The sequence below is a fragment of the Lissotriton helveticus genome, chromosome 1_2, assembly GCF_964261635.1.
Source record: "Lissotriton helveticus chromosome 1_2, aLisHel1.1, whole genome shotgun sequence".
Lineage (NCBI taxonomy): Eukaryota > Metazoa > Chordata > Amphibia > Caudata > Salamandridae > Lissotriton > Lissotriton helveticus.
In genome coordinates this window covers 231,005,490-231,028,559 of record NC_136058.1, presented here as the reverse complement: position 1 = coordinate 231,028,559, position 23,070 = coordinate 231,005,490, and the positions used below count along the sequence as shown (strand labels likewise).

General features: G+C 45.8%; 1 protein-coding gene across 1 annotated transcript in view; it reads right to left on the bottom strand.

Moving 5' to 3' along the window:
• The window catches only part of LOC144799978 (cytochrome P450 4B1-like), a 549,397-nt gene extending 527,344 nt beyond the window's left edge, over positions 1 to 22,053 (bottom strand). The window contains exon 1 of the mRNA XM_078671637.1: positions 21,857 to 22,053. Within this exon, the coding sequence (XP_078527763.1) occupies positions 21,857 to 22,021 (165 nt within the window). The 5' untranslated portion in view covers positions 22,022 to 22,053. The remainder of the gene's footprint in view (positions 1 to 21,856) is intronic.
• Positions 22,054 to 23,070: the final 1,017 nt, after the last annotated feature.

Here is a 23,070-nt window from a genome sequence, read left to right as displayed (position 1 = left end):
GCGACAATGCAGTATTTCAAAAGCAGATGTAACTACAAAGAGCACATTTTGATAATACATTAGCAATCTTAAGAGGCTTTGCATAGCTTCATACACACTTTGACCCCAATTCCATCACAGTCTCTCTCTCTCTCCCTCTCAGTCAGTCAGTCTCTCTCTTTCAGTCAGTCAGTCTCTCTCTCAGTCAGTCAGTCTCTCTCAGTCAGTCAGTCAGTCTCTCTCTTTCTCTCTCTTTCTGTCAGTCAGTCAGTCTCTCTCTCTCAGTCAGTCAGTCTCTAAGTCAGTCAGTCTATCTCTCTCTGTCGTTCAGTCTCAGTCAGTCAGTCAGTCTCTCTCAGTCAGTCTGTCAGTCAGTCAGTCAGTCTCTCTCTCTGTCAGTCTCTCTCAGTCAGTCTCTCTCTCTCTCTGTCAGTCTCTCTCTCTGTCAGTCTCTCTCTGTCAGTCTCTCTCTCTGTCAGTCTCTCTCTCTGTCAGTCTCTCTCTCAGTCTCTCTCTCTCTCAGTCTCTCTCCCTGTCAGTCCCTCTGTCAGTCAGTCTCTCACAGTCTCTCTCTGTCAGTTTCTCTCAGTCTCTCTCTCTCAGTCAGTCTCTCTCTCTCTTTCTCTCTGTCAGTCAGTCTCTCTCTGTCAGTCTCTCTCTCTCTCTCTCTCTCTCTTATTCTCTCTCTCTCAGTCAGTCTCCCTCTCTGTCAGCCAGTCTCTCTCTCTCTCTCTGTCAGAGTCCCAGTCTCTCTCTCTCTCTCTGTCAGTCTCTCTCAGTCAGTCTCTCTCATCAGTCTCTCTCAATCAGTCTCTCTCTCAATCAGTCTCTCTCTCTCTCTCTCTCTTAGTCAGTCAGTCTCTCTCTTAGTCAGTCTCTCTCCCTGTCAGTCCCTCTCTCTGTCAGTCTCTCTCTCTCAGCCTCTCTCTCTCAGTCTCTCTTGCTCAGTCAGTCAGTCTTCCAGACAGTCTCTCCCTCCCTCTGTCAGTCGCTCTCAGTCAGTCATTCTCTCTCTCTCGCAGTCAGCCAGTCTCTCTCAGTCAGTCTCCCTCTCTCCCAGTCAGTGACTCTCTCTGTCAGTCTCTCTCTCTGTCAGTCAGTCTCTCTCTGTGAGTCTCTCTCTCTAAGTCAGTCTCTCTCTGTCAGTCAGTCTCTCTCTCTGTCGGTCAGTCTCTCTTTCTCTGTCAGTCATTCAGTCTCTCTCTCTCTCTGTCAGACTCTGTCAGCCAGTCTCTCTCTCAGTCAGTCTCTCTCTCAGCCAGTAAGTCTCTCAATCTCACTCTGTCTCTTAGTCTCTCTCTCTGTCAGTCAGTCTCTCTCTCTCCCAATCAGTCTCTCTCTCTCCCAGTCAGTCGCTCTCAGTCAGTCATTCTCTCTCTACCTCAGTCAGTCTCTCTCTCTCTCTCTCTCTCTCTTAGTCAGTCTCTCTCCCTGTCAGTCCCTCTCTCTGTCAGTCTCTCTCTCTCAGCCTCTCTCTCTCAGTCTCTCTTGCTCAGTCAGTCAGTCTTCCAGACAGTCTCTCCCTCCCTCTGTCAGTCGCTCTCAGTCAGTCATTCTCTCTCTCTCGCAGTCAGCCAGTCTCTCTCAGTCAGTCTCCCTCTCTCCCAGTCAGTGACTCTCTCTGTCAGTCTCTCTCTCTGTCAGTCAGTCTCTCTCTGTGAGTCTCTCTCTCTAAGTCAGTCTCTCTCTGTCAGTCAGTCTCTCTCTCTGTCGGTCAGTCTCTCTTTCTCTGTCAGTCATTCAGTCTCTCTCTCTCTCTGTCAGACTCTGTCAGCCAGTCTCTCTCTCAGTCAGTCTCTCTCTCAGCCAGTAAGTCTCTCAATCTCACTCTGTCTCTTAGTCTCTCTCTCTGTCAGTCAGTCTCTCTCTCTCCCAATCAGTCTCTCTCTCTCCCAGTCAGTCGCTCTCAGTCAGTCATTCTCTCTCTACCTCAGTCAGTCTCTCTCTCTCTCTTAGTCAGTCAGTCTCTCTCTTAGTCAGTGTCTCTCTCTGTCAGTCGCTCTCTCAGTCAGTCTCTCTCTCTTAGTCAGTCTCTCTCCCTGTCAGCCCCTCTGTCTGTCAGTCTCTCTGTCAGTCTCTCTCTCTCGGCCTCTCTCTCTCAGTCTCTCTCGCTAAGTCAGTCAGTCTTCCAGACAGTCTCTCTCTCCCTCTGTCAGTCTCTCTCAGTCAGTCATTTTCTCTCTCTCGCAGTCAGCCAGTCTCTCTCAGTCAGTCTCTCTCTCAGTCAGTCTCTCTCTCTGTCAGTCAGTCTCTCTCTGTGAGTCTCTCTCTCTCAGTCAGTCTCTCTGTCAGTCAGTCTCTCTCTCGGTCGATCAGTCTCTCTTTCTCTGTCAGTCTCAGTCTCTCTCTCTGTCAGTCTCTCTCAGTCAGTCTCTCTGTCTCTCTCTGTCAGTCTCTCTCTCAGCCAGTCAGTCTCTCAGTATCTCTCTCTCTCTTAGTCTCTCTCTCTGTCAGTCAGTCTCTCTCTCTCCCAATCAGTCTCTCTCTCTCCCAGTCAGTCTCTCTGTCAGTCATTCTCTCTCTACCTCAGTCAGTCTCTCTCTCTCTCTCTCTCTGTCAGTCTCTCTCTCAGTCAGTCTCTCTCAGTCAGTCAGTCTCTCTCAGTCAGTCAATCAGTCTATCTCTCTAAGTCAGTCAGTCTCTGCCTCTCTCTCTCAGTCTCTCTCTCTGTCAGTCAGTCTCTCTCTGTCAGTCAGTATCTCTCAACTCTGTCCACTCTATCTCCACTGTCTCTCTCTCCACTCTCTCTCCACTGTCTCTCTCTCCACTTTCTCTCTCTCTACTCTCTCTCTACTCTCTCTCCGCGCTCTCTCCACTCACTCTCCACTGTCTCCCTCCACTGTCTCCCTCCACTGTCTCCCTCCACTCTCTCTCTACTCTCTCTCCACTCTCTCTCCACTCTCTCCACCCTCTCTCCACCCTCTCTCCACTCTCTCCACCCTCTCTCCATTCTCTCTCTCTCTCTACTCTCTCTCCACTCTCTCTCTCTCTCCACTCTCTCTCCACTCTCTCTCCACTCTCTCTCTCCCCATTCTCTCTCCAATCTCTCTCTCCACTCTCTCTCTCCACTCTCTCTCTCTCCACTCTCTCCCACACTCTCTCACAAAGTAGTGTGTGTTCCATGGGCATCCACAGAAATGTTTCCGGGGGCAAACTTTTAACTTCATCACCATCCCCCTTGCACCATTCTCCACTCTTCCACTCTCTCTCCACTCTCTCCACCCTCTCTCTACTCTCTCTCCACTCTCTCTCTACTCTCTCCCACTCTCTTCACACTCTCTCTCCACTGTCTCCCTCCACGCTCCCTCCACGCTCCCTCCACGCTCTCTCCACTCTCTCTCCACTCTCTCTCCACCCTCTCTCTCCACTCTCTCTCTCTCTCTACTCTCTCTCTCTCTCCACTCTCTCTCTCTCCACTCTCTCTCTCTCCACTCTCTCCCACACTCTCTCACAAAGTAGTGTGTGTTCCATGGGCATCCACAGAAATGTTTCCGGGGGCAAACTTTTAACTTCATCACCATCCCCCTTGCAACATTCTCCCCTCTGCCTTGCACCCTTCTCCTCTCTGCCTTGCACCCTTCTCTCCTCTGCCTTGCACCCTTATCTCCTCTGCATTGCACCCTTCTCCCCTCTGCCTTGCACCCTTCTCCTCTCTGCCTTGCACCCTTCTCCCCTCTGCCTTGTACCCTTCTCCCCTCCGCCTTGCACCCTTCTCCCCTCCGCCTTGCACCCTTCTCCCCTCTGCCTTGCACCCTTCTCCTCTCTGCTTTCCACCCTTCTCCTCTCTACCTTGCACCCTCCTACCCTCTGCCTTGCACCCTTCTCCCCTCTGCCTTGCACCCTTCTCCCCTCTGCCTTGCACCCTTCTCCTCTCTGCCTTGCACCCTTCTCCTCTCTACCTTGCACCCTTCACCCCTCTGCCTTGCACCCTTCTCGGCCACCCCCTTGCACCCTTCCCACCCAATGGAGGGGGCTGCCACCTGGAACAATGGCACCATTTAAAAAGCATGATGGACTAGAGACGGCCCTGACTGGGCCCACTCCAGACGCACTGGCGATCCACGATGCCCCCCCTGCGGACGCCCATGGTGCGTTCTAAGTGCTTACCTGAGGGCACCATTTTGCTGCCTCATCCCTTCTCATATGAGCATTGCCCTGGAGAATGTGGTCTCTGGGGCCCCCACCCCACCCCATCCTTGTCCTTGTCTCTTCTCAGAGGAGTAGAGCCCTTTGGGAAATGCTGTCTCAGAGTCCCCACCCCATCCTTGTCCTTGTCTCTTCTCAGAGGAGGAGAGCCCTGTGGGGAATGCTTTCTCTGCCCCCCCCCCTTTTTCCAGGCAGGCTCTGACTGAAGAGAAACAATGTAAGTTGTTACATTGTTTCTCTTCAGTCAGCACGAGGGGCTCAGAGCAGGTGCAGACAGCCTGCACCTGCTTTAGAGGGAGAGAGGCTTGCTTTAGCGCAAGCCTCTCTCACAGCTCTCAATGAAGAGCTGAGGGGGCCTCCTTCATTTACTGAAGAGAGTGGGGCCCCCACACCGCGGGGGCTGTGGGGGCATTTGTTACGCCCCTGACACCGCGGCACCCAATGAATGGATTGCCTCATTTTGCCTGCCCTTCTGCGCGGTGGACCAGCCAATCCTGGTGCAGCATGCAGCGCCAGGATTGGCTAGGGGGACAGTTACTCTTCGCCCATAATGAGACCTGGGGGCTGCGGCCCTGGCGCTACTGTATAAAGCAGCACCCCCTTGGGTCCCTGACTCCCTCATAATGGGAAGATTGTTGCGCGTATGTTCGGCTGGTCCTAGCCCAAAAATACACATGCGCACTGTCTCTACTGCTGCAGGCAGCCGAGTCTGGACTGTCACTCAGTTGCTGCAGACCATCCCCTGCCCCACCCCCTGGCTTCAGAAGTGCATTTTCAGTCAGGTGTGTCCCGGTACTACTAGTACCGGGACACGCGTATAATAATTATTTCGCGAGATTGCGCATGAGTGATGGTGCGTCCGTGAGGCTTAGTGGGGCTACGTCCCAATGTACGCACTGCGCCTGTTGGTGAGCAAAGCTACTGCACCCAGAGCGTTGCCTTGGCAGGGAGTGGAGCGAGAAATGCGGCGCGTGAATCACATGTTCACATGCTCTGCATGTAAGCAAGGTTTGCAGAATACTGTGACGGGTCTTCAGTGCCAGATGGTGACAATCAAATGCATTTTGGGTATTGAAGTTCTGACTCACTTCAACTCAATACAATGCCTTGTAAAAGAAATACCAAAAGCATTGATGATAGTACTCTGGTAAATTTGCTTTTAGCGGGGTTCTGCTTATTTTGTAGTGCAAAAGACCGTTAAAAGAACCCATTTCATAGCAGTCGTGTCTGGTTAGTAAGGTCACTCTCAGTTTCATTTTATAATTCAGGGCCTTGTAGTATCATTTAATCCCAACCCAGTACAAATCTAGGTCTGCCATCAAGGAAAGACCAGGACTGGACTACCGAGTTACACTTGGAACCGGGAAACTTGGCAACTGTATAACACCGATGCAAGGGGTTCGGCTCATGAATATTGTAACTAACCCAGTTTTCAGAACCGCCTCTGAAAATTGCCTAGGCTCGGGAGAGTGGAGTGCTGCATATAGCATTAGGAATCGAATACATAACTTGTTGAAAATACCGACAGAAAACGTATGCATGACATAAATAAACATATCTATTTAGACCCTCTCTTTCGTAGCCTGTCTGGTGTGTCATAAATGCTTTCTTTCATGCTACTTTTTACAGGGAATCACATGTCATTAACAGATTCAGCGCTTTTAAGTGCCGGTTCAATGAGTTTTTCATGAGGTTTGATGCAGTCAGTAAGCACTCCAAGGCGTATGCGTAGGAAGAGATGAAAAAAGAGCCAGTAGCCATATCATGGAGTAGTGTACATATGGTTTATACATATCACAAGAGTGGGGTGAAGGGGTGCAATTGGGTAGCAGGATCATGGCCTTGTGAGAGGTGCTAGTGTCACTGGTTTTATCTGCTCAGTGCAAGAAAGCTGGGAGTCTTTTTATTTAATTTTTGAAGGGAAGTGTGTGAACTGGGGGTCTTTACATACGGTAACTGCCTGGGGAAAGCTTTCACTTTATTAGTACCAGTTTACCACCACCCACGTACAGTAATAAGCAGCTGAAAGATGACAAGTCAACCTTTGAGACGGGCTTTCCGCTGCAAAAGAACGAACACATGCTGCCATGTTTTTCGTAACTTTTGATCTGTTTGAGCTAGAAACTAATTTGTTTTTTTGTTCAAATCTGACGATTATGCAGCATAAGATGGATTATGTGGTACTTCATGTTACATTCACAAACTGACACCACTGCATAACTACACTTTCAAAATAGTTTCAGTAACCTTCTTGCTTTCTCAAATTTGCTTGAAAATGCACCATTTGCCCACTCTTTTTTAAATACAATTCCCCTCTCTATGACACTGAGGCGTGCTCGCTATGCTTACTCGCCACTAGCCACTCATCCAGAACTTTTACGGCCCACCACTTTCAAATGTCACCAGCCGCCACTGGGTCAGATCCCATTCATGGTAGTCAAGTCTTTAGAAATGCTGTGCGTATTGAGGGAGGAAGTGTTTGGAATCTTAACAGAGTTTCTTTACTCAAGGGCAAGATGATGAGCTTGGATAATTGTGGGTGTAATATGTTTTGGACGTAAAGGATGTGGAATGCGGTGAGAATAGGGAATCTGCTGGATCTAGGCCTTAGTGCGCCGAGTATGCACAGACGTTCCTCCCGGGCTCACTGTGCCACTGGATTTAGGCTATCCTGGCTGATGAGGGGTGAAACCCTCAAACCTGTCTTAGGATGCTTGTTTCTAGTCTAGGCAGGACCTGGCTTGGCAGTTCGGTCTGGACTGCTCCCATGAGGATCAGGGTCAAGACTGATTTGCATATGGCCAGGTCTAAACTGGGGTGGCATGGTGAGCAAAAGAATGATGGATTTAACACAGATCTCTTGACTAGGGTGAATGTTTTGATTTGTTCTGCATTCCGTCCTTTAATTGTGTATCTATTGCTTTCTCGCCCTTAGTGAGCTGGGTATGCTCAGACGTGTGTCTCAGGCTCACTGTGCCACTGGATTCAAGCTATCATGGCTGATGAGGGAGGAAACCCTAAAACCAGTCCTAGGATACTTGTTTCCGGTCCAGGGAGGACATGGCTTGGCAGTTCGGGCTGCACTGTTCCCAGGAGGCACAGGGTCAAGACTGATTTGCATATGGCCAAGTCTAAACTGGGGTGGTATGGTGAGCAAAAGAATGATGGATTTAACCCAGATCTCCTGACTGGGGGTGAATGTTTTCATTTGTTCTGCATTTCGTCCATCAATAGTGTGTTTTTGGGCCAGCATTGCCAGCAGCATTTCCAGTAATGTTAGAGTAAGACGCTAACCTGTAAGACTCCAGGATTATTGACTGGCATAAATAAAAGGGGAGGGTGTTGCATACACGCAAGTGCTAAAGTAATTGAGCTCGCTTGTTTGTATTTTCATTTGTGTATATCGTAATGTTGTGAAGGGAAACGAGCCCCACGTTGGAAGTTAGCTAGTGTTTCTTTTCAAAGTGGTCTTCACTGTTCAAGCAAGCTCGCTCTTGGGTTGTTATGATGGCTATTTTCAAATGCATGGGCATTGTATATATTGGGGGTGCGGGATGTCTTTGGTATTCAACGATCTTACTTGACATGCTTTGTATGGATGTTGCTTTCGCTCAAGGAATAAAAAGCAGGACCATTTTTTTAATTGAAGTCTTCTGTGATGCTCTGCAGTTTCAAAGTGTTCCCAATACAAGCTTTCTACAACCTACACATTCATCTGATTTCCCCACAAACAGCGGCTTATCAACTGGAAACTTTAGGCATTCTAATTTTGAATTCAGAACACAAGACAGATCAATCTCAGTAGCCAATGGAATGACAGCACAGAGTGTTCTTGCCCAACATAAGAACCTCTGTTTTTATACCCCACGCATGTTACTATTAGTAAGGTCCAGGAGACACAAACAGGCCTGGAGAGTGTGCTGAACCTCATAGCGATGCCAATCAAAGCACAGGATTAGCTGTGTATGACCTCCATGGGAGACCGAACCCATTCAAAAAGACGTAATAATGACCATGAGCAAGAGCATATATATTTTAAACAGAGGGTTGCTATGGAATAAATCATACAAAATATACCATCAGATACAGGCATCTGCTTTGATTAAAGGGATAGAAGTGCATGGATGTGGAATTCCTAAAGCCCGACGCCCAGGTTATATTGTTTGAAGTCAAGTTTTCATGTGTATTTTGTCCTTGGGACAAGCAGGCCTAACCCCCTACACAGTGCTTAATTTGTAAAATATGAAGTGCAGGTGCTCAAATTTTTTTAGGAGGCCACACCCAATTCCCTCAGCTCCACCCACTTACTCTAGATGCCCCACCCACATCCTCAACGGGCACTTCTGACTCATGTACCAGAAAATTAGCACATGGTAGCAAAGGTTCATTTAGTGGACCCTGGACAGATGCAATATGGGAGCTTCACTGCAAGATGGTGGCTGAAGTGAAGCAGCATGACAGTTACAAGTACTGGGTGCTCTACAGTCCCTATCACAAAGGAATGTTAAGAGAGACAATGTTGAAAAGGAGCTGCCTTTTAACTTTTTTAGGTCAGGATTACATGCTATCCCCACTTGAAAGGGCGATCTCTTTGCTTCACAGAATGTCAGCACTTCATGTAGATCTCCATTGAGGTTTGAAGTTTCCAAATTGCCCAATCAGTGTCCCGCCCAGCAGCAACACTGAACAAAGGGCAGCAAAAACAGTAACATAGCTGCCAAGGTTTAAGATTGCTTATGTGTGACATTTTCATGGTTTAGTGTACTTATGAGTGACATTCAAGACCAAATGTGTGACACTTAAAGTGACACTCTCGCACAAGCAAAATCAAGCAATGGAAATAAGATACATATCAGAAATAACACCCATTTGGGCAACAAGAAACTCTAAATATATCTTAAAGCTGTTGCAAAGCAGCTAAAATGGAAGGGCACTAACTTAGTCGATTGTGATAAAAGCAGTAACCCATGAAATTATCCATATTAGTTAGTGGTACACTTTCTTTGCAGCAGGCATATTAACCCTCTGTGCTGCTTTATGAGGAGTCAAACTGCCAGTGGACCAACCTCTGATTTCTTTCCAACAGGCACATTTATCATCAGTTATCTTTGACATGTTTATTGTTGCCTAGAAAATAGACACATAAGTAACTATGCAGCAGGTGCTTTTAAACCCATATATTGTAAGCACAGCACCTCACCCCAGCTCAGCGTCCGGTGGGGCTGAACACCAAGCAATAAAAGGATTTCTGTGACAAAAGCAGTAACCCATTGAGCTATCCACATTATATGCATAGTACACGTTCTTTGCAGCACCTACATTAATCCTCTGAGCTACTTTATGGCAACTGCTACTAGACAAAAGCGAGAACATGAATCATGAGTTTCCTTTCACTTACCAACTCCCTCAGCAAAGGCAGTGCTTTGAAAAATAATTACTGCATCGTACTGATGCTATCCAAGCAGCAGTCTGTGGACTCGCACATGCTCACAGCCAACAGATGCTCAGGCCAATTGCTGATGAAGATAGGAGCGTTCAGTTGCGGATTCTCATCTCTGTCTGAAGTACTGTAGAAGTTATCCTGAGAGCTTGTGTCTTTGCACACTGGAGTTCAGGGCAGGCCCGTGCCCTGTGCCTTTTAAAGATACAGCAAGCTCTCACCGACCACTGGACACAAACAGGTGACCTTCCACACACACACACAAACAGGGCAGCACATGTCGAGAAGGCCATAAATTAAGTTGTCCACTGGCATTCCGGCATGGGGGACTTGGCAGTTGCAATTTTTTCCCGAGGGCACGCAGTATTTAAATAAAAACATCCTGCTGAACCATATCCTTATATCAAGCGGGAAGAAGGCAGATGGCTGCGGTGGTGCTGCACGCCCACGAATGCACCGAATGGACCCTGGATACGCCAGAGCTCCACTCTGGTGGCGCCGCCGCACAAGAGATAACAATAACTCACAGATTTGGCCATAGAATCCTCTGCTCATCATTGGTACCAGAATAAAAACAACAGGCAAATTAAGGCGCTGAGGGTGCTGAAAGAATTATCAGGAGAGGTTCATCTCTATAGGCAGCATTTCAAGTGCAGAGCTCTAGCTGGCTTAACCTCGTTTCAAAACCGGGACATGTATTTAATTTGGAGAAAGCTATCTGGACACCCGGATATATGTCCAAAAACCAGGACTGTCCATGCAAATGCGGTATCCCTGTTTCAATCACCTCCCTTCTACTACCCAGCTTCGGCTAGCACCTCCCAGTTGTAAACCATTCCTTGATGGTTAGCAGAGCTGAGAACCAAGTAAAAAGTAAAACATCTTTACCACGTCTTGTTCTTGAGAATTCTTACAGTGTGCACGATAGCACGCCGAGGCCCACCTGGCTCTGGCATGCCGACTCTGTAGTGCTAGGATAATAATAAACTGTGAAATTCTCGGGAACGAGCCAGGCTGTGCTCCCCAACTTCGACAGACCCCTCTCTGCCTCACCCGGCAGGACATTTGTACCACTACTGCAGGTTTTTTTTGTATTTGTAAAGAACAAAATTAATATTTTCGAGGTTACACACACTAACCTTTCTTATGGTCGGTTCCAGGAGCGGGACTCGGACATGAATTTCTCTAGTTTGCCACAATTCCACCGAGGTCACCACAGAGAGCCATTAAAATACAGCTCAGCTCTCTGTTTCCACTCCCCCACAGATTTTATGAGCGTGCCCGGCCTGAAAACGAAACCGAATCCTGCCCTGGGCCTGCATCCTCTACTGATTACAGGCAGCCCACAACTGCGTAACAAATAGCCAGTGACTGAGTGCACACTAAACATGATCGCGCATCCCATCGATTCGTGATGATCAAACTAGCCTTAGCCAGGGCATCAGAAACAAAACAACATTTAAGCAGTGTGACCGTCACGTCGAACATAAAAAAGTTAATCTATTCTGTAGGCCTCACCTGCGCAGATTATTTTGTTAATTCATGATGTCTGCTGGCCAGGCCTACGCCGCCTATCATTCCCAGCCTCCGTCCAGGCCAATCTTCATGTGATAATAAATGTATGTGTAATGTAATGATAACCCAACTACAATGATAATTAATTAATTAAAAAAAAAAACTTAATCCTGCGCCTGCGGCCCCCGCCGCCCCCAGGCCCTGCCAGCCCTGCCTGCCTCGCCTCGCCTCACCTCACCTGCTGCCTTATTTCGGAAATTCGGCCGGCGCCGGCCTACCCCCAGGGCCCAGGCCATCTTGTCCAGGCGCTGCTGGAGCAGTGGTAGGTAGACCAATCAGGAATGATTTAAAAAACCTGACTGGTCTGGCCACCACCAGTAAATTCATCACGTTCACGCCACTGCCAGGCCCCCTGCCCTGCCTTGCTCGCACCTCGCCCTCACCTGCTGAGCACTCGCCTCTCCCAACTCAGAGTCGAGTCCACCAGCAACTTTGGGCGGGCGAGGGAAGAGGTGCGGGTATGCTGGGGCGGGCAGAGAAAATGCGCGTGCAATGCATTCAATTGCATGCAATCTGCGCACGCGTCGCTTCCTCTGGCGCGCACAGCCCCAACCCCCGCAGCAAAGCCCTGCCCAGTGCCTGCCCCTGGCCCCTGCAACAAGTAACAAAAGTTACAAAACAACAAGTCCCGGACTCCCGCCCACTGGGGCCCTGATCCGCGCCGCGGCCGGGAAGTGGAATTCTTAAAGAGAGTAAGTTAACTGGTGGGACCCGGAGCAGAGAGCAGGGCAGCTCAGCTGTATGCTGCATGCATCATATAAGTCGACGACCTGGACAGTCAGAGTCGGCAAGTTGGCAACAGTGACAGCAGTAACACAGCAGCGCCACACAGCCACACTCTGTGTGTGCCTGCCAGAGTCACCACCAGTCAGTGCGCAGACAGAGACACGCACGACTTTTAAAAAATCAAAATAAGGCAGGAGAACAGGTGCACTTAATGCCGAGTGATAGACCCGGCCCCCATAATTAAGTGCCGGTGCTGAGCACCGGCAAGCTCCGGCTCAAATTAAGCCCTGCCCCTACAGCACAAACCCTTTGGTTGCCAGTTTACAGTACCACATTATGGCTCAGGGAAAGGTATTGCCTGCAGTTAAAGTAATATTTGTGTCCATGTTGTAAAGCTGTTCAAACTTGTATTTATGGTTCATTTAAGCGAAGCTTTTATTATTAGGGTGAGCACTCTAAGTAAATGTTGTAAGCTCAGACTGCACTACTCTCAGTGGTCCAGCATAAAAATGTGTACACACGTTTTAAATGTTTAGCAATATGAAGCTATGTATACTGCACCCAGAATGCTCGCTGATTAGATGCAAATATTTGCAGAAGCTTGAAAGCAAGATTGATGATTCTTTACTTTCAAAATAAAATGTTCACATAAAAATGCAAAAACATTTCGCTAAATTACTGTAAAGTTTTAGGTACCATTTCTTTGCATCATCATATAGTCAAATGTGCTGATGTATGCTAGTATTTTCCAAACACATTCATCATGGAAAGTCAGTAGAACCAGTTTTAATAAGATGATGGGAAACATACAAATCAACAAACATTGGTAAAGCCAATAGGTTTGAAATTGTTGGTCAGCCTTTTGGTTTTGTCAATGCATGAATTGTTTTGGTATGGTGTTTGTAAAACCTTACTGGTGTGGGAGCTGCTTGACCCTCTCCATTATAACAAACTGGCAAAAGCAAAAATAGTTTTGGTCTCAAAAAGCAAACATTGCCGTTCCTGGCACTGAACAAAATGAATGTGTCTCAATATGCTCCTTGTGAAAGAACAGAATGCTGTCACTCACAGTGAAGCTAGCCGATAGAGAAAGAGATGGAGAGAGACAGAATTGTAATAATCACAAAAGGTCATGGTTAACGCCAGACCTAATTAGGGGCCCAATTATTAAATAAAGTATCTAAAGTGCTCCCATGTCCTTGCATTAATTGCAGATATACGTCTTTCGTGAATTCAAAAGACTTTACAGAAGTAAGCCAATAAATAGTACTCCTAGAAAATGTTTGTGAACTGCATTTTAGCATGAGCAAATATGCAAGTGTAGATTTTAAAGTTCTCTTTCCCTTCACCAACTTTTCCCCCAACCCTGGAAGAAGTTTTATGTCTGCCATTATCAGGAGTAAATTTCCAACCTTTCTCGGTACGGGAAAAGATTATAGAGGAGTTGATGAAAACCCATAAAGCATACAAGTTAGTAGGCTTGCACCGACTCAAAAGGGCAACCTTGGAACTGTTGCTTACCATTAACTTCAGCCCCAGTGTGCAGATATGCGAAAACGTGGCAACAGAAGGAAATTGCTAGCATTCAAACCCTACTATAGAAGGAGTCCTGGCATATTAAGAGAGCTATTTCAGAACTCCTCTATAATGAGATTGCTGCCATAATTTGTTGCCACATTACATGGCACAAAGGGGACAAGTGGATTTTGTTACAGGATAAGTAGATTTATTAAGCAACCTGGCCCATGGACAAGTAGATATTTTATTAAATTCCACACCCCTGTGTTATAATGGTTGGCTGTCCCCAGAAAAAAAACAAGTAAGAGAACCATGTTAAGGCCACACCATGAAGTTGGTTCAAAGTGATATGGTCTACTACATCAAAGACAATAGAATGATTCAAGAGGGCAATACTCGCAGGTTGTCTAGCATCAAAGCTCAATCTTGGAACATCCGGTCCTGGCACCAATACAGTGTCAGTTCCCATCCATGAATGACAGACAGCCCATTTCTAAGAAATGCAAGATGGCAAATGATTCAAGTTGGTTTGAAAGCCTGGCAGCTAGGAATGTATCACCTACTTTGGTAACCACAGTAAGCAAACAAATGAGGCAATAATTTGTTTCATTGCTGACATCTGAAGGTTGGTATCACAGTATGCGTAAAGGCATTCAAGACAAGGACACAGAACAAACATCATTGGGGAAGCTGGATTTAAGTGATGACAGCAAAGATTAAACATCCCTCTTTGTGATAAGGAGGATGGTCTCCTTACTACAGGTTTGGCGTCTAAGAGTAGCATCTAAATGGTCAGCGATGATTTGGCCAATATCAGCCTTGATGATGTTGTATATCATCTTAACATAGAAACTGACAGGCATGCAACAACTACACTTGCAGTGCAGTTAGTGATGGCAAGAGCCCATACCAACCTAAACAGTGCCTTAGGCAAGTTGGAAGCCATGCCGTTTGTGAACGTCTATTTGTGTTCCGCCAGCTGGCCGCTAAACCCAAAGCCCTCAAAGTAAATATACTCACCAATTGTTAAGTTGAGAGGACCCTTTTGCATTCCCTGTGACGGGTAAGGCCTAGCCCAAGACAGTATTGAGGTACTCAGAGAAGATTTACCGTGGTAACTAGGACCAGTAGGAGCAAGAAAGGCTAAAGGCTGGCTAAATAGAACTGACACATTTTCAGCTGCTAGTCTGCTCCATGAGCGGAACTGGGAACATGTCTAGTTTTGGCTGCGGGCCCAGTAAAAGAGGATTATAGGAAACAGAATAGGTAGTCCCAAGTGGACATATAATATGGCTATGTTTCTCCTGTACATGCATGAGAAGATGTGTGTACATTTTTAGAGGCAAGGTACGTTACAAGGCTGTGTGGCATGTACTACACTTTGCCTCAAGTGCAACTGGAGGAAATGGTGCCCTTTCTGTAACAGCATGGAGGAGAACTCCCTCAAAATTACCATAGTCTGTGACTAGGAACAGTGGGCGCTGGGGAGAAATAGCCGTCTAGATTTTTAGGCCTGAACAGATTTTAAACAGTGGCCTTCTCTGAAGCCTTGCTGAACATCACCTAAATCTCCTTGAAGCCCTATAACCGAGGAGCAAATTCTGTGTGGCTCTTATCTCCTCTTTGGTTTCTTAAATATTTAATTGTGTTAATTAAAGTGTTGGGCCGCTCCTAAAATCTATCTTTGTGCCAAGCCAAGGGAGATAACAGTTTAAGTGAAAGCAGGAAATACTATTTTATGTTAATGTTACTTCAGGTTCTACTGACTTGAAAAACAAACCGGTTTTAGCAGTAACTCAACACATCAAAGGCTGCAATTAAATAATTGACTAAAAACAAAACCACCTTGGACACCCAGAGAGTTTGCTCCTGTGGCATGTTTTCAGGCAGATATCTTCAGTCACTGTGTTTGATCTTTAGTCTGTGAAAATATTCCAGACAGAAAAACACACCTTTAAATGTATGTCTATATGAATGTATAGCTTTGGTTTTATCTAAGGTGTGATAAGCCTACTTATTGAACTATATTCAATTCAATTCCAATTCAATTTTCTTTATTCTGAAACATTTTAAAAACAGAGAGAAACACTAAAACTGACATTTCATATAGGATATTAATTGCATTTAAAATATATGGCCATGGGCCATGGGTTTTGAGTCACTACTAATTTGCGTTCATTGACATACAAGCTCGAACTGCCACTTTCACAAAGTTACCCACAGCGAAAATGCTTTCATCATCACTAATTTGAAGCAGCTTGCTATATGCTTCTCTAAAATCACTAATGGCAAACTTCTCAATTAAAGGAAGTAAAAACCTTTTAGTATAAATAGAATAAAAACTACAAAAGAATAAAACATTTAGCAGCATTTGGCCTAAGCTTCCACTACAAGGACAAAGAATTCTGTCTAAGTTTTCCTGAAATCCTAGGGGGATACACAACATGTAAATCGAAACAGCAACCGCCTCTCCAATCGCCCCATAGGTTTTGTTAGATACATAGCAATTGATCTGTTCACTGCTAGATTCATGTAGACCACCACCCTTGACTTTAAACCTTCACCGGCTAATCTATCAGCCTGTAAGGATTTATATTGGGCTATGGGAGCTCTTTCTTACTATCTATCTGGTCTATCTGGGTTTTCAAAAAGATATTGAAATCCTACTTCCGTAAATGGGATTCGGCGGTGGCCAGCCATGGAATACTCTTGCCTTTTTCACAGACGAGGCAATCTAAAATAATTTCTCTAGTGAGACTAACCTCTGTGTTCCTCCATAGTGCTAGCCATAGTAGCGATGGACATGCGTAAATGTAGTCTTCAATGAAAGAGATATTCAATTAATTATGGGAAATAAAATTTGAGGTAGGGATGGGGGCCCCTAAAACTCTTCTACAGAATCTATTTTCTTTCACTTGAATTGAACTAAATGTATTAATGCCCCATACCTCTGCCCAGTAAGCCGCTATTGGTATACACTGCATTTTAAAAATCTGCAAAACGGGAGGGAGAACTCCTTGGTTATGGTATACTGAGCAGTGAATTACCGCTCTTGATAATTTGTTGCTACTTTGTGCAGCATGTTCTAACCACTGACCATTATCTATAAAGGTTAATCCCAGATATGAGAAAGTGAGAGTACGTTTTAAGCAGGATTTTCCCACTTTTAATGACTATAAATTCAGTTTCTTTGGGCCACAAGTCATTATGTACAAATTTTTTTAATGAGTGCGTAGATCCAAGGGTTTCATAAAATTTACAAAACTATGCACTAACTACTGTAGGGCCCTTGGAGTACGCGCCATTAAAACTGCATCATCAGCATATAGCGATGATGGCAAAAAGGAGCCTTTCACTTTACGTACATCGGGTGTGGCAGTTAGTAAAAATGGATGAAGATCATTGTTAGATCTGGGGGTCTCTAGTTGGCAATGGTATTCACCTTTGTCCAAATAGGGACCCTTACTTCTAAGTCAGGATAAAGGGGATTACACTCCTTAATAACCCCTGCTCACCCCCTTGGTAGCTTGGCACGAGCAGACAGGCTTATCTCAGAGGCAGTGTGTTAAGCATTTGTGGATATACACAGTAATACAATGAAAACACTACAGATGGACACAACACTGGTTTTATAAAAATAAGTATTCTTTATATAGACTTAAACACAAGACCACAAACGACAAACATCCACAATACTACACTTAAGATTACTTAAAAGATGATTAAAGTCTCTTAGTTCAAGGTGTTGGTAAATGCGACAAAGTTCTCAACAAAGTACCTGGATGCGTAACGCAAAGTGAACAAAAGGCTCGCAAAGGGGGAGATGTGTCGGTTCCATGACCCGGGGGAACGGTTGCGTCCTTCCTCAATGCTTGCGCAGAGTAGGGAACTCGTCCTGAGCCTTATCGGTGCAGAGGTGATGCCTAGATTCTCGGCCTGCGGGCCCGTTGCGGTGCGCAAGATGGCGCCTTGATGCGATGCGATGATCCGGTTGTGATGCGAGAAGATGGCGCCCTTGATGCGGCGATGACGATGCGATGATGCCCTGGCAGCCTTGCCACGACTCTGTACCTTGGAGCCGCGACAGGCCCTGCGACACGCTTCTCCGGCGATGCGATGACGACTCTTTCGATGGTGTCACGCTTCTCCGGTGATGTGACAGCAGGCAGCTTCGATGAACACACGCTTCCAGGGAGATGCGACGAAAGCTCGCTTCTCCGGCGTTGCAATAGTTTCAGCTGCGGCAGCGACACACTCCTTCTCGAAGCGTTGCGCTTCCAGCTCTCAGCGGCACGCAAGTGACTGAAGTCAGAATTCCCAGGAATGAAATTCAGGAGGGAGCTGAAGGTGAAGTATTTTGTCCGTGAGAATTCAGCAGGAGGCAAGGACAGTTCGAGAATATTCTGTAGATGAAAGTACTTACAAAGTTCTTTCACCTTTCCCTTGGCATTGACGCAACCACTGCAGGACAACCAAGCAAACAGCACACTGGCAGAGGGGCAGTCCAAACTCCTGCAGCTTCCTTGGTTCTTCGCCTTGGCAGAAAGGTTTCCTGTTCCAGAAGTGATCTAATTTTTTGGGATCAGGGTCCCGAAATGTATACCCCAAAATCCTTTGTTCTCTGAAGGCCTCTGCCTAGTCCAAATCAGTTCCTGAGCACTTTGTTTACATGACTCTCTTCTTCCCTTCACTGTGCAGGGCAGAGACATCAGACAAACCCCAGGAGGTGGAGCCAGCATTGTAGAGGGAAGGCCCAGCCCTATTCAGGTCCCAGGTGCAACTCCTCCCTCCCATCTAGATGCAGATCTCTCTATTCACCACTGGGCTGCCCCAGCTTGTCACCTGGAATCCCCAGCCCTGTCACTCACAAACCAAGACAAGGAATACACAACCCAAAATCCTTTGTTCTCAGAAGGCAGAGGGGCCTCTGCCTAGTTCAAACCAGTTCCTGAGCACTTTGTTTACATGACTCTCTTCTTCCTTTCACTGTGCATCTGACATCAGCTGCCCCACAGGAGGTGGAGCCAGCACAGAGGAGGGAAGATACAGCTCTGGAGCACTCTGTTGACATGATTCCCCCTCTCCTTTCACAGTGCAGGGCAGAGACATCAGACAAGCCACAGGGGGGGCAGCATTGTAGAGGGAAGGCCCAGCTCTATTCAGGTCCCAGGTGCAACTCCTCCCTCCCATCTAGATGCAGATCTCTCTATTCACCACTGGGCTGCCCCAGCCTGTCTCCTGGAATCCCCCAGCCCTGTCATACACAAACCCAGACAAGGAATACACAACTCAGCAGAGGCAGGCTCAAATGTTTAGGCAAGCAAATATCTACTTTCTAAAAAGTGGTATTTGCAAACACAGAATATTAAAATAAACTTTACTAAAAGATGTATTTTATTATTCTGAGATCATGCATACGAAATCCGAATTTCTACCATGTTCCCTGAGTCAGTTAGGATTATAAATATGTAATAATCTAGCTGCTCATTCTGGCCTATGAGAACAGGTAGCCGTCAATAGTGAACAACGAAAATGGCAGTAATTCACTATTAGAACATGCTACACACATCAGAGCATATCCTACCTTATACTTACAATGCATCCTGCCATTGGGCCTACTATAGGGGTGTCTAATATGAAGCAAAGGGAAGGTTTAGGGACTGGCAAGTGGGTGCACTTGGCCAAGTCAACACGGCAGTGCAAGACTGCACACAGGCCTTGCAATGGCAGGCCTGAGACACACTTTACAAGCTGCTTCTGTGGGTGGCATAACCAGTGCTGCAAGCCCACCAGCAGCATTTGATTTACAAGCCCTGGGCACACATGGTGCACTGTACTAGGGGCTAACATATAAATCAAATAACCCAATCATGGAATAACCAATTAGTACATCAATTTAACTTAGGGAGCACTTGCACTGTGGCACTGGTTAGCAGTGCCACAGTGTCCAAAGCATTAATCCAGCAAAAACATATCAAAGCAGAGGAGGCAATCCGTCAAATTGGAAGGGAGACTCACACCAATGATGCCAGGTCTAACAATCATTTATATATGAAATTAATAAAAGCGGCACTAGAGTCTATCCTTGTCTCACTTCCCTAAAAATTCCATTTGCCCATGACACCGCCCCTTCAGCGTTTAATCTTATTCTGGCTTTCATGTCTCTCTGCAAATGAGCTATAAAGTACACCAAGGTTTCGTCCATACCAAGAGTTAAAAGAGTGGACCACAGCTTCGAGCGATTTATTACTGTTGAACGCTGGGGACAGATCCATGAATGCCAGGTATAATGGGGACTTTTGTGCTATGCTGTATTTACCAATCAGTAGATTAAGATTAAAACACTGCTCTACAGTGCCAATCTTAGATCTAAAGCCATACTGACACAGATAAAAATGTAGTTATCATTTGCCCATTCTTTTATCCAATTATATAGGGCCCTTCCCAGAATTTTTAGTTTTGTATCAATTAATGAGATCAGCCTATAGCAACTTGGTTTCGAGCGATTTCCCTTCCTAAAGATAGGGACTATTATTGATGTGGACCAAGTTCTTGGTAGGGGAGAATGTTCTAAGCCATTAAAAACATTCAATAACATCAGATGTCAGAATCCTGGATTATGTTATAGAGGTCAATCGGTACCCTAAATGGGGCCTTTTCCCATTACTCCGATGTATGGCCTCCTCAACATCCCCTACAGGTATCTGTACTGGGGTAATATTTATGAGCGGTATATATTCAGAGACTGTATAAAGTGGTGCATAGATGTTAGAGAAGTACTGTTCCCAGGCACTGGTTATGTTGCAATTAATCTCTAACTGGCTGAACGGTTTCGTTTCTTTTTCTGCTACCTAAAAACGTATGCTAGTCTTATTCTTAGCAGTCAAATCTAGGGAGTCCAAATGCCTGTCTAAAAGTTCCTTTTTTATTAGCTACAATTGTTTGCCTATAAATTTACTGTAGACCTCTCACCTGTATATTCCTAGGAGAGACCTTAAGAGCCTGCGGTAATTGGCGATTAACAATGGAACACTCCTGGCTAATTACTACTGTGGGATTTTATGTGTCTCATAAACTCTTTCTTAATAAGGGAACAAAGCTTTTCAAAAGCTGTGGCCACTGGGTGGGCCTTGTAATCTTCATCAAGGCAAGCCATAACCACTGGGAGATTATCTCGAATAACTTTCTGGAATAGGGTTGCAGGTGCAACTGTCCTCCATGTTAATCTAAGACCGTGAGATGAAGGTTCAAGGCTGCTTTCTCCAATTTCCATTGAATAATGTGGTTTAGGAGCCAGGGAGAGAACCACCTCATTTGGGTAATGGTCTCCAAAATCGGAAGCAATAACTTTCCCTGATAACAGCAAACCCTCCACATTGGGCGATATAAAAAAGTAATCAATTATAGGCGTGCAACGTCATCCCCTAAAATTAGATAGTACCTCTGTGCAATTACCTAAAACATCCATAACGTTGTCAAGTTTGTGAGTAGCCAACAAAGAAGCCAATTCAAGTCCCCTGCCACCAGGTCTGGTACCTTTTTGAACTATATAAAACAACACTTACTGAATAAAATTATTTAAATAACTGAAAACAAAGCCTTGGCGTGGGGCATTAAAAATAGAAAAGGATCTAACCCTAAAGTCACTGAACTCTACACTATGCAATCCTGCGCTCAAATCTTGGCTTCCCCACTTGGCCAAATTGTATGATCCCCAGCCCATCACTTAATGACACCATTCATCATTCTCCTTAACCATCCGGTTCGAGAGCACATTGAAGTAACTCAAGAGACGACCTGTGCTCTACAAAGCACCTCACTTATGTATAGTATTATTAAATAATCGTGCTACACATATAATAACAATATTAGCTATCTAAATCGAAGACATGAGAATGTGACACATTTTGGCAACATGTGGAAATGTTGTTAGGGTATTATTCCTGTTTCATTTTTTTTTAAATATGAATTTCAATAAATGTCAACTGATTCAGCGATATTAGCGCATGCACATTATTGAGACAGCGACAACTGATGAAAAATACATTTTTAAATGCTGAAAAGTAAGTTTTTCGATTTTAAAGCCGTTATTATATTTTTCGTGATATTTTTGGGTCCATTTTCATTTTTCGATAGTTCAGCTCGTGATTTGGAACCAACCCATACCCCTGGTTCGGACATTACAATGCTGTCCCTGTCCCCACTAGATTTATAGGGGCCTATTTACATGTCTCATGCGACACTGGTGCGCCACTTTTAACATAGGAAAAAGTCAAGTACCGGCGGCGCAAGAGGCTTGTAAACAAGCCCCATGGACCATGGTGTTTCCTGCGCCTTCCTCCGTGACTCTGTGGACATCTAAACAAGGCGCTTTTTGCTTTAAGAAGTCACGGCGGCGGCACCATCGATGCTTCGCTACACCTCGCCCGGCTGACCGAACGAGTCAAAGCGCTGGGAAATCCCCCTTCTTACCTCCTTGGCGTGACCAAAGAACCAGTGTTTGGGGGGTCCGGGGAAACTTGCAAAACCTGCAGCCAGCTTCCTATTTTGGAGATAGAGTGTGACCGCTTTCAGCAACAACCCGGCGACGCACAGCAAGGCAGCGGCCTGAAGCACCCCGCTCACGTCCAGGGACATCCCGAGAGCGTTCAGAGCGCGTCTTGTCTGTCCTGCTTCTTGGCGATTTCTCTTGGCTTAAATTGATGGCTTTTCATTCGTTTCATATAGTGCTCATGTACCGTAAACGAGGGTGGGTTTAGACACAGCGCCACCTGCTGGAATTTTCAATACAGATCGTCCTAACACTCCATTTCAGTAACAAACAATACATAACTTATCGGGGCACGTTACTTGCGCACCATTTACAATAATTTTGCTCCGGTTTTATTTCGAATTTCCCCAAATTTTGTCGCATGTTTCTAGCCTGCACGCCTATAGATGCATGCATGAGGAGACAGAACAACGATGTGGCAAAACTTTTTTTTTCTTTTTTTTTAATTAGGGGTGTAAAATGTGTTTTGAAACGTGTGAGGTCTGGCCAGCCGGTAATTATGCCAAAGCAAACACAAGGAGATGATGGATGGAGCGCTGAAACTTTTCAGACACTCACCCCCAGTCACAGCTCTTGATTGAATCCATCATCGTTGTTTAGCTCACTTCGCCACCCCAGTTCAGACCCAGCCATATGCAAATCAGTTTGACCCTGTGCCTTGTTTATACCACTACAGTCTCAAACCCTAGTTTGAGAATGAGTGAGATTTCACAAAGTGCCTTCCTAAATGGATCACGGTTTCTTCAGTTCTCTTTGTTCAGAACGGCTACAGGCAAATATGTATGAAAATAAGCAAGTCTAGTTTGCATCCCTAACTTCATCACAATCTAAAGTAAATGCCATTTTAATTCTTGTCTAAAAAACAGGCACACCTGCAGGGGAAGAGTGTGATATATGAGATAGAGGCTTCTTCCGGCCTGAGCTCCCAGTTGCCGCATATAATAACATTGGCTGCGATTTCGGTATTGAAAATGTGTTATGCTTTAATATCTTTGCTGCCCGAGGTCAGGGCAGAGAATAGAAGCCCTACATGTGATCATAATGGTGGGTTACCTGCAGGGCCTTAAGTGGGATGTAAAAAGTGGGGGGTCTCTCGAAGGGGCGTGGCCTATTTAAATAAGGGCATGGCTTAAAA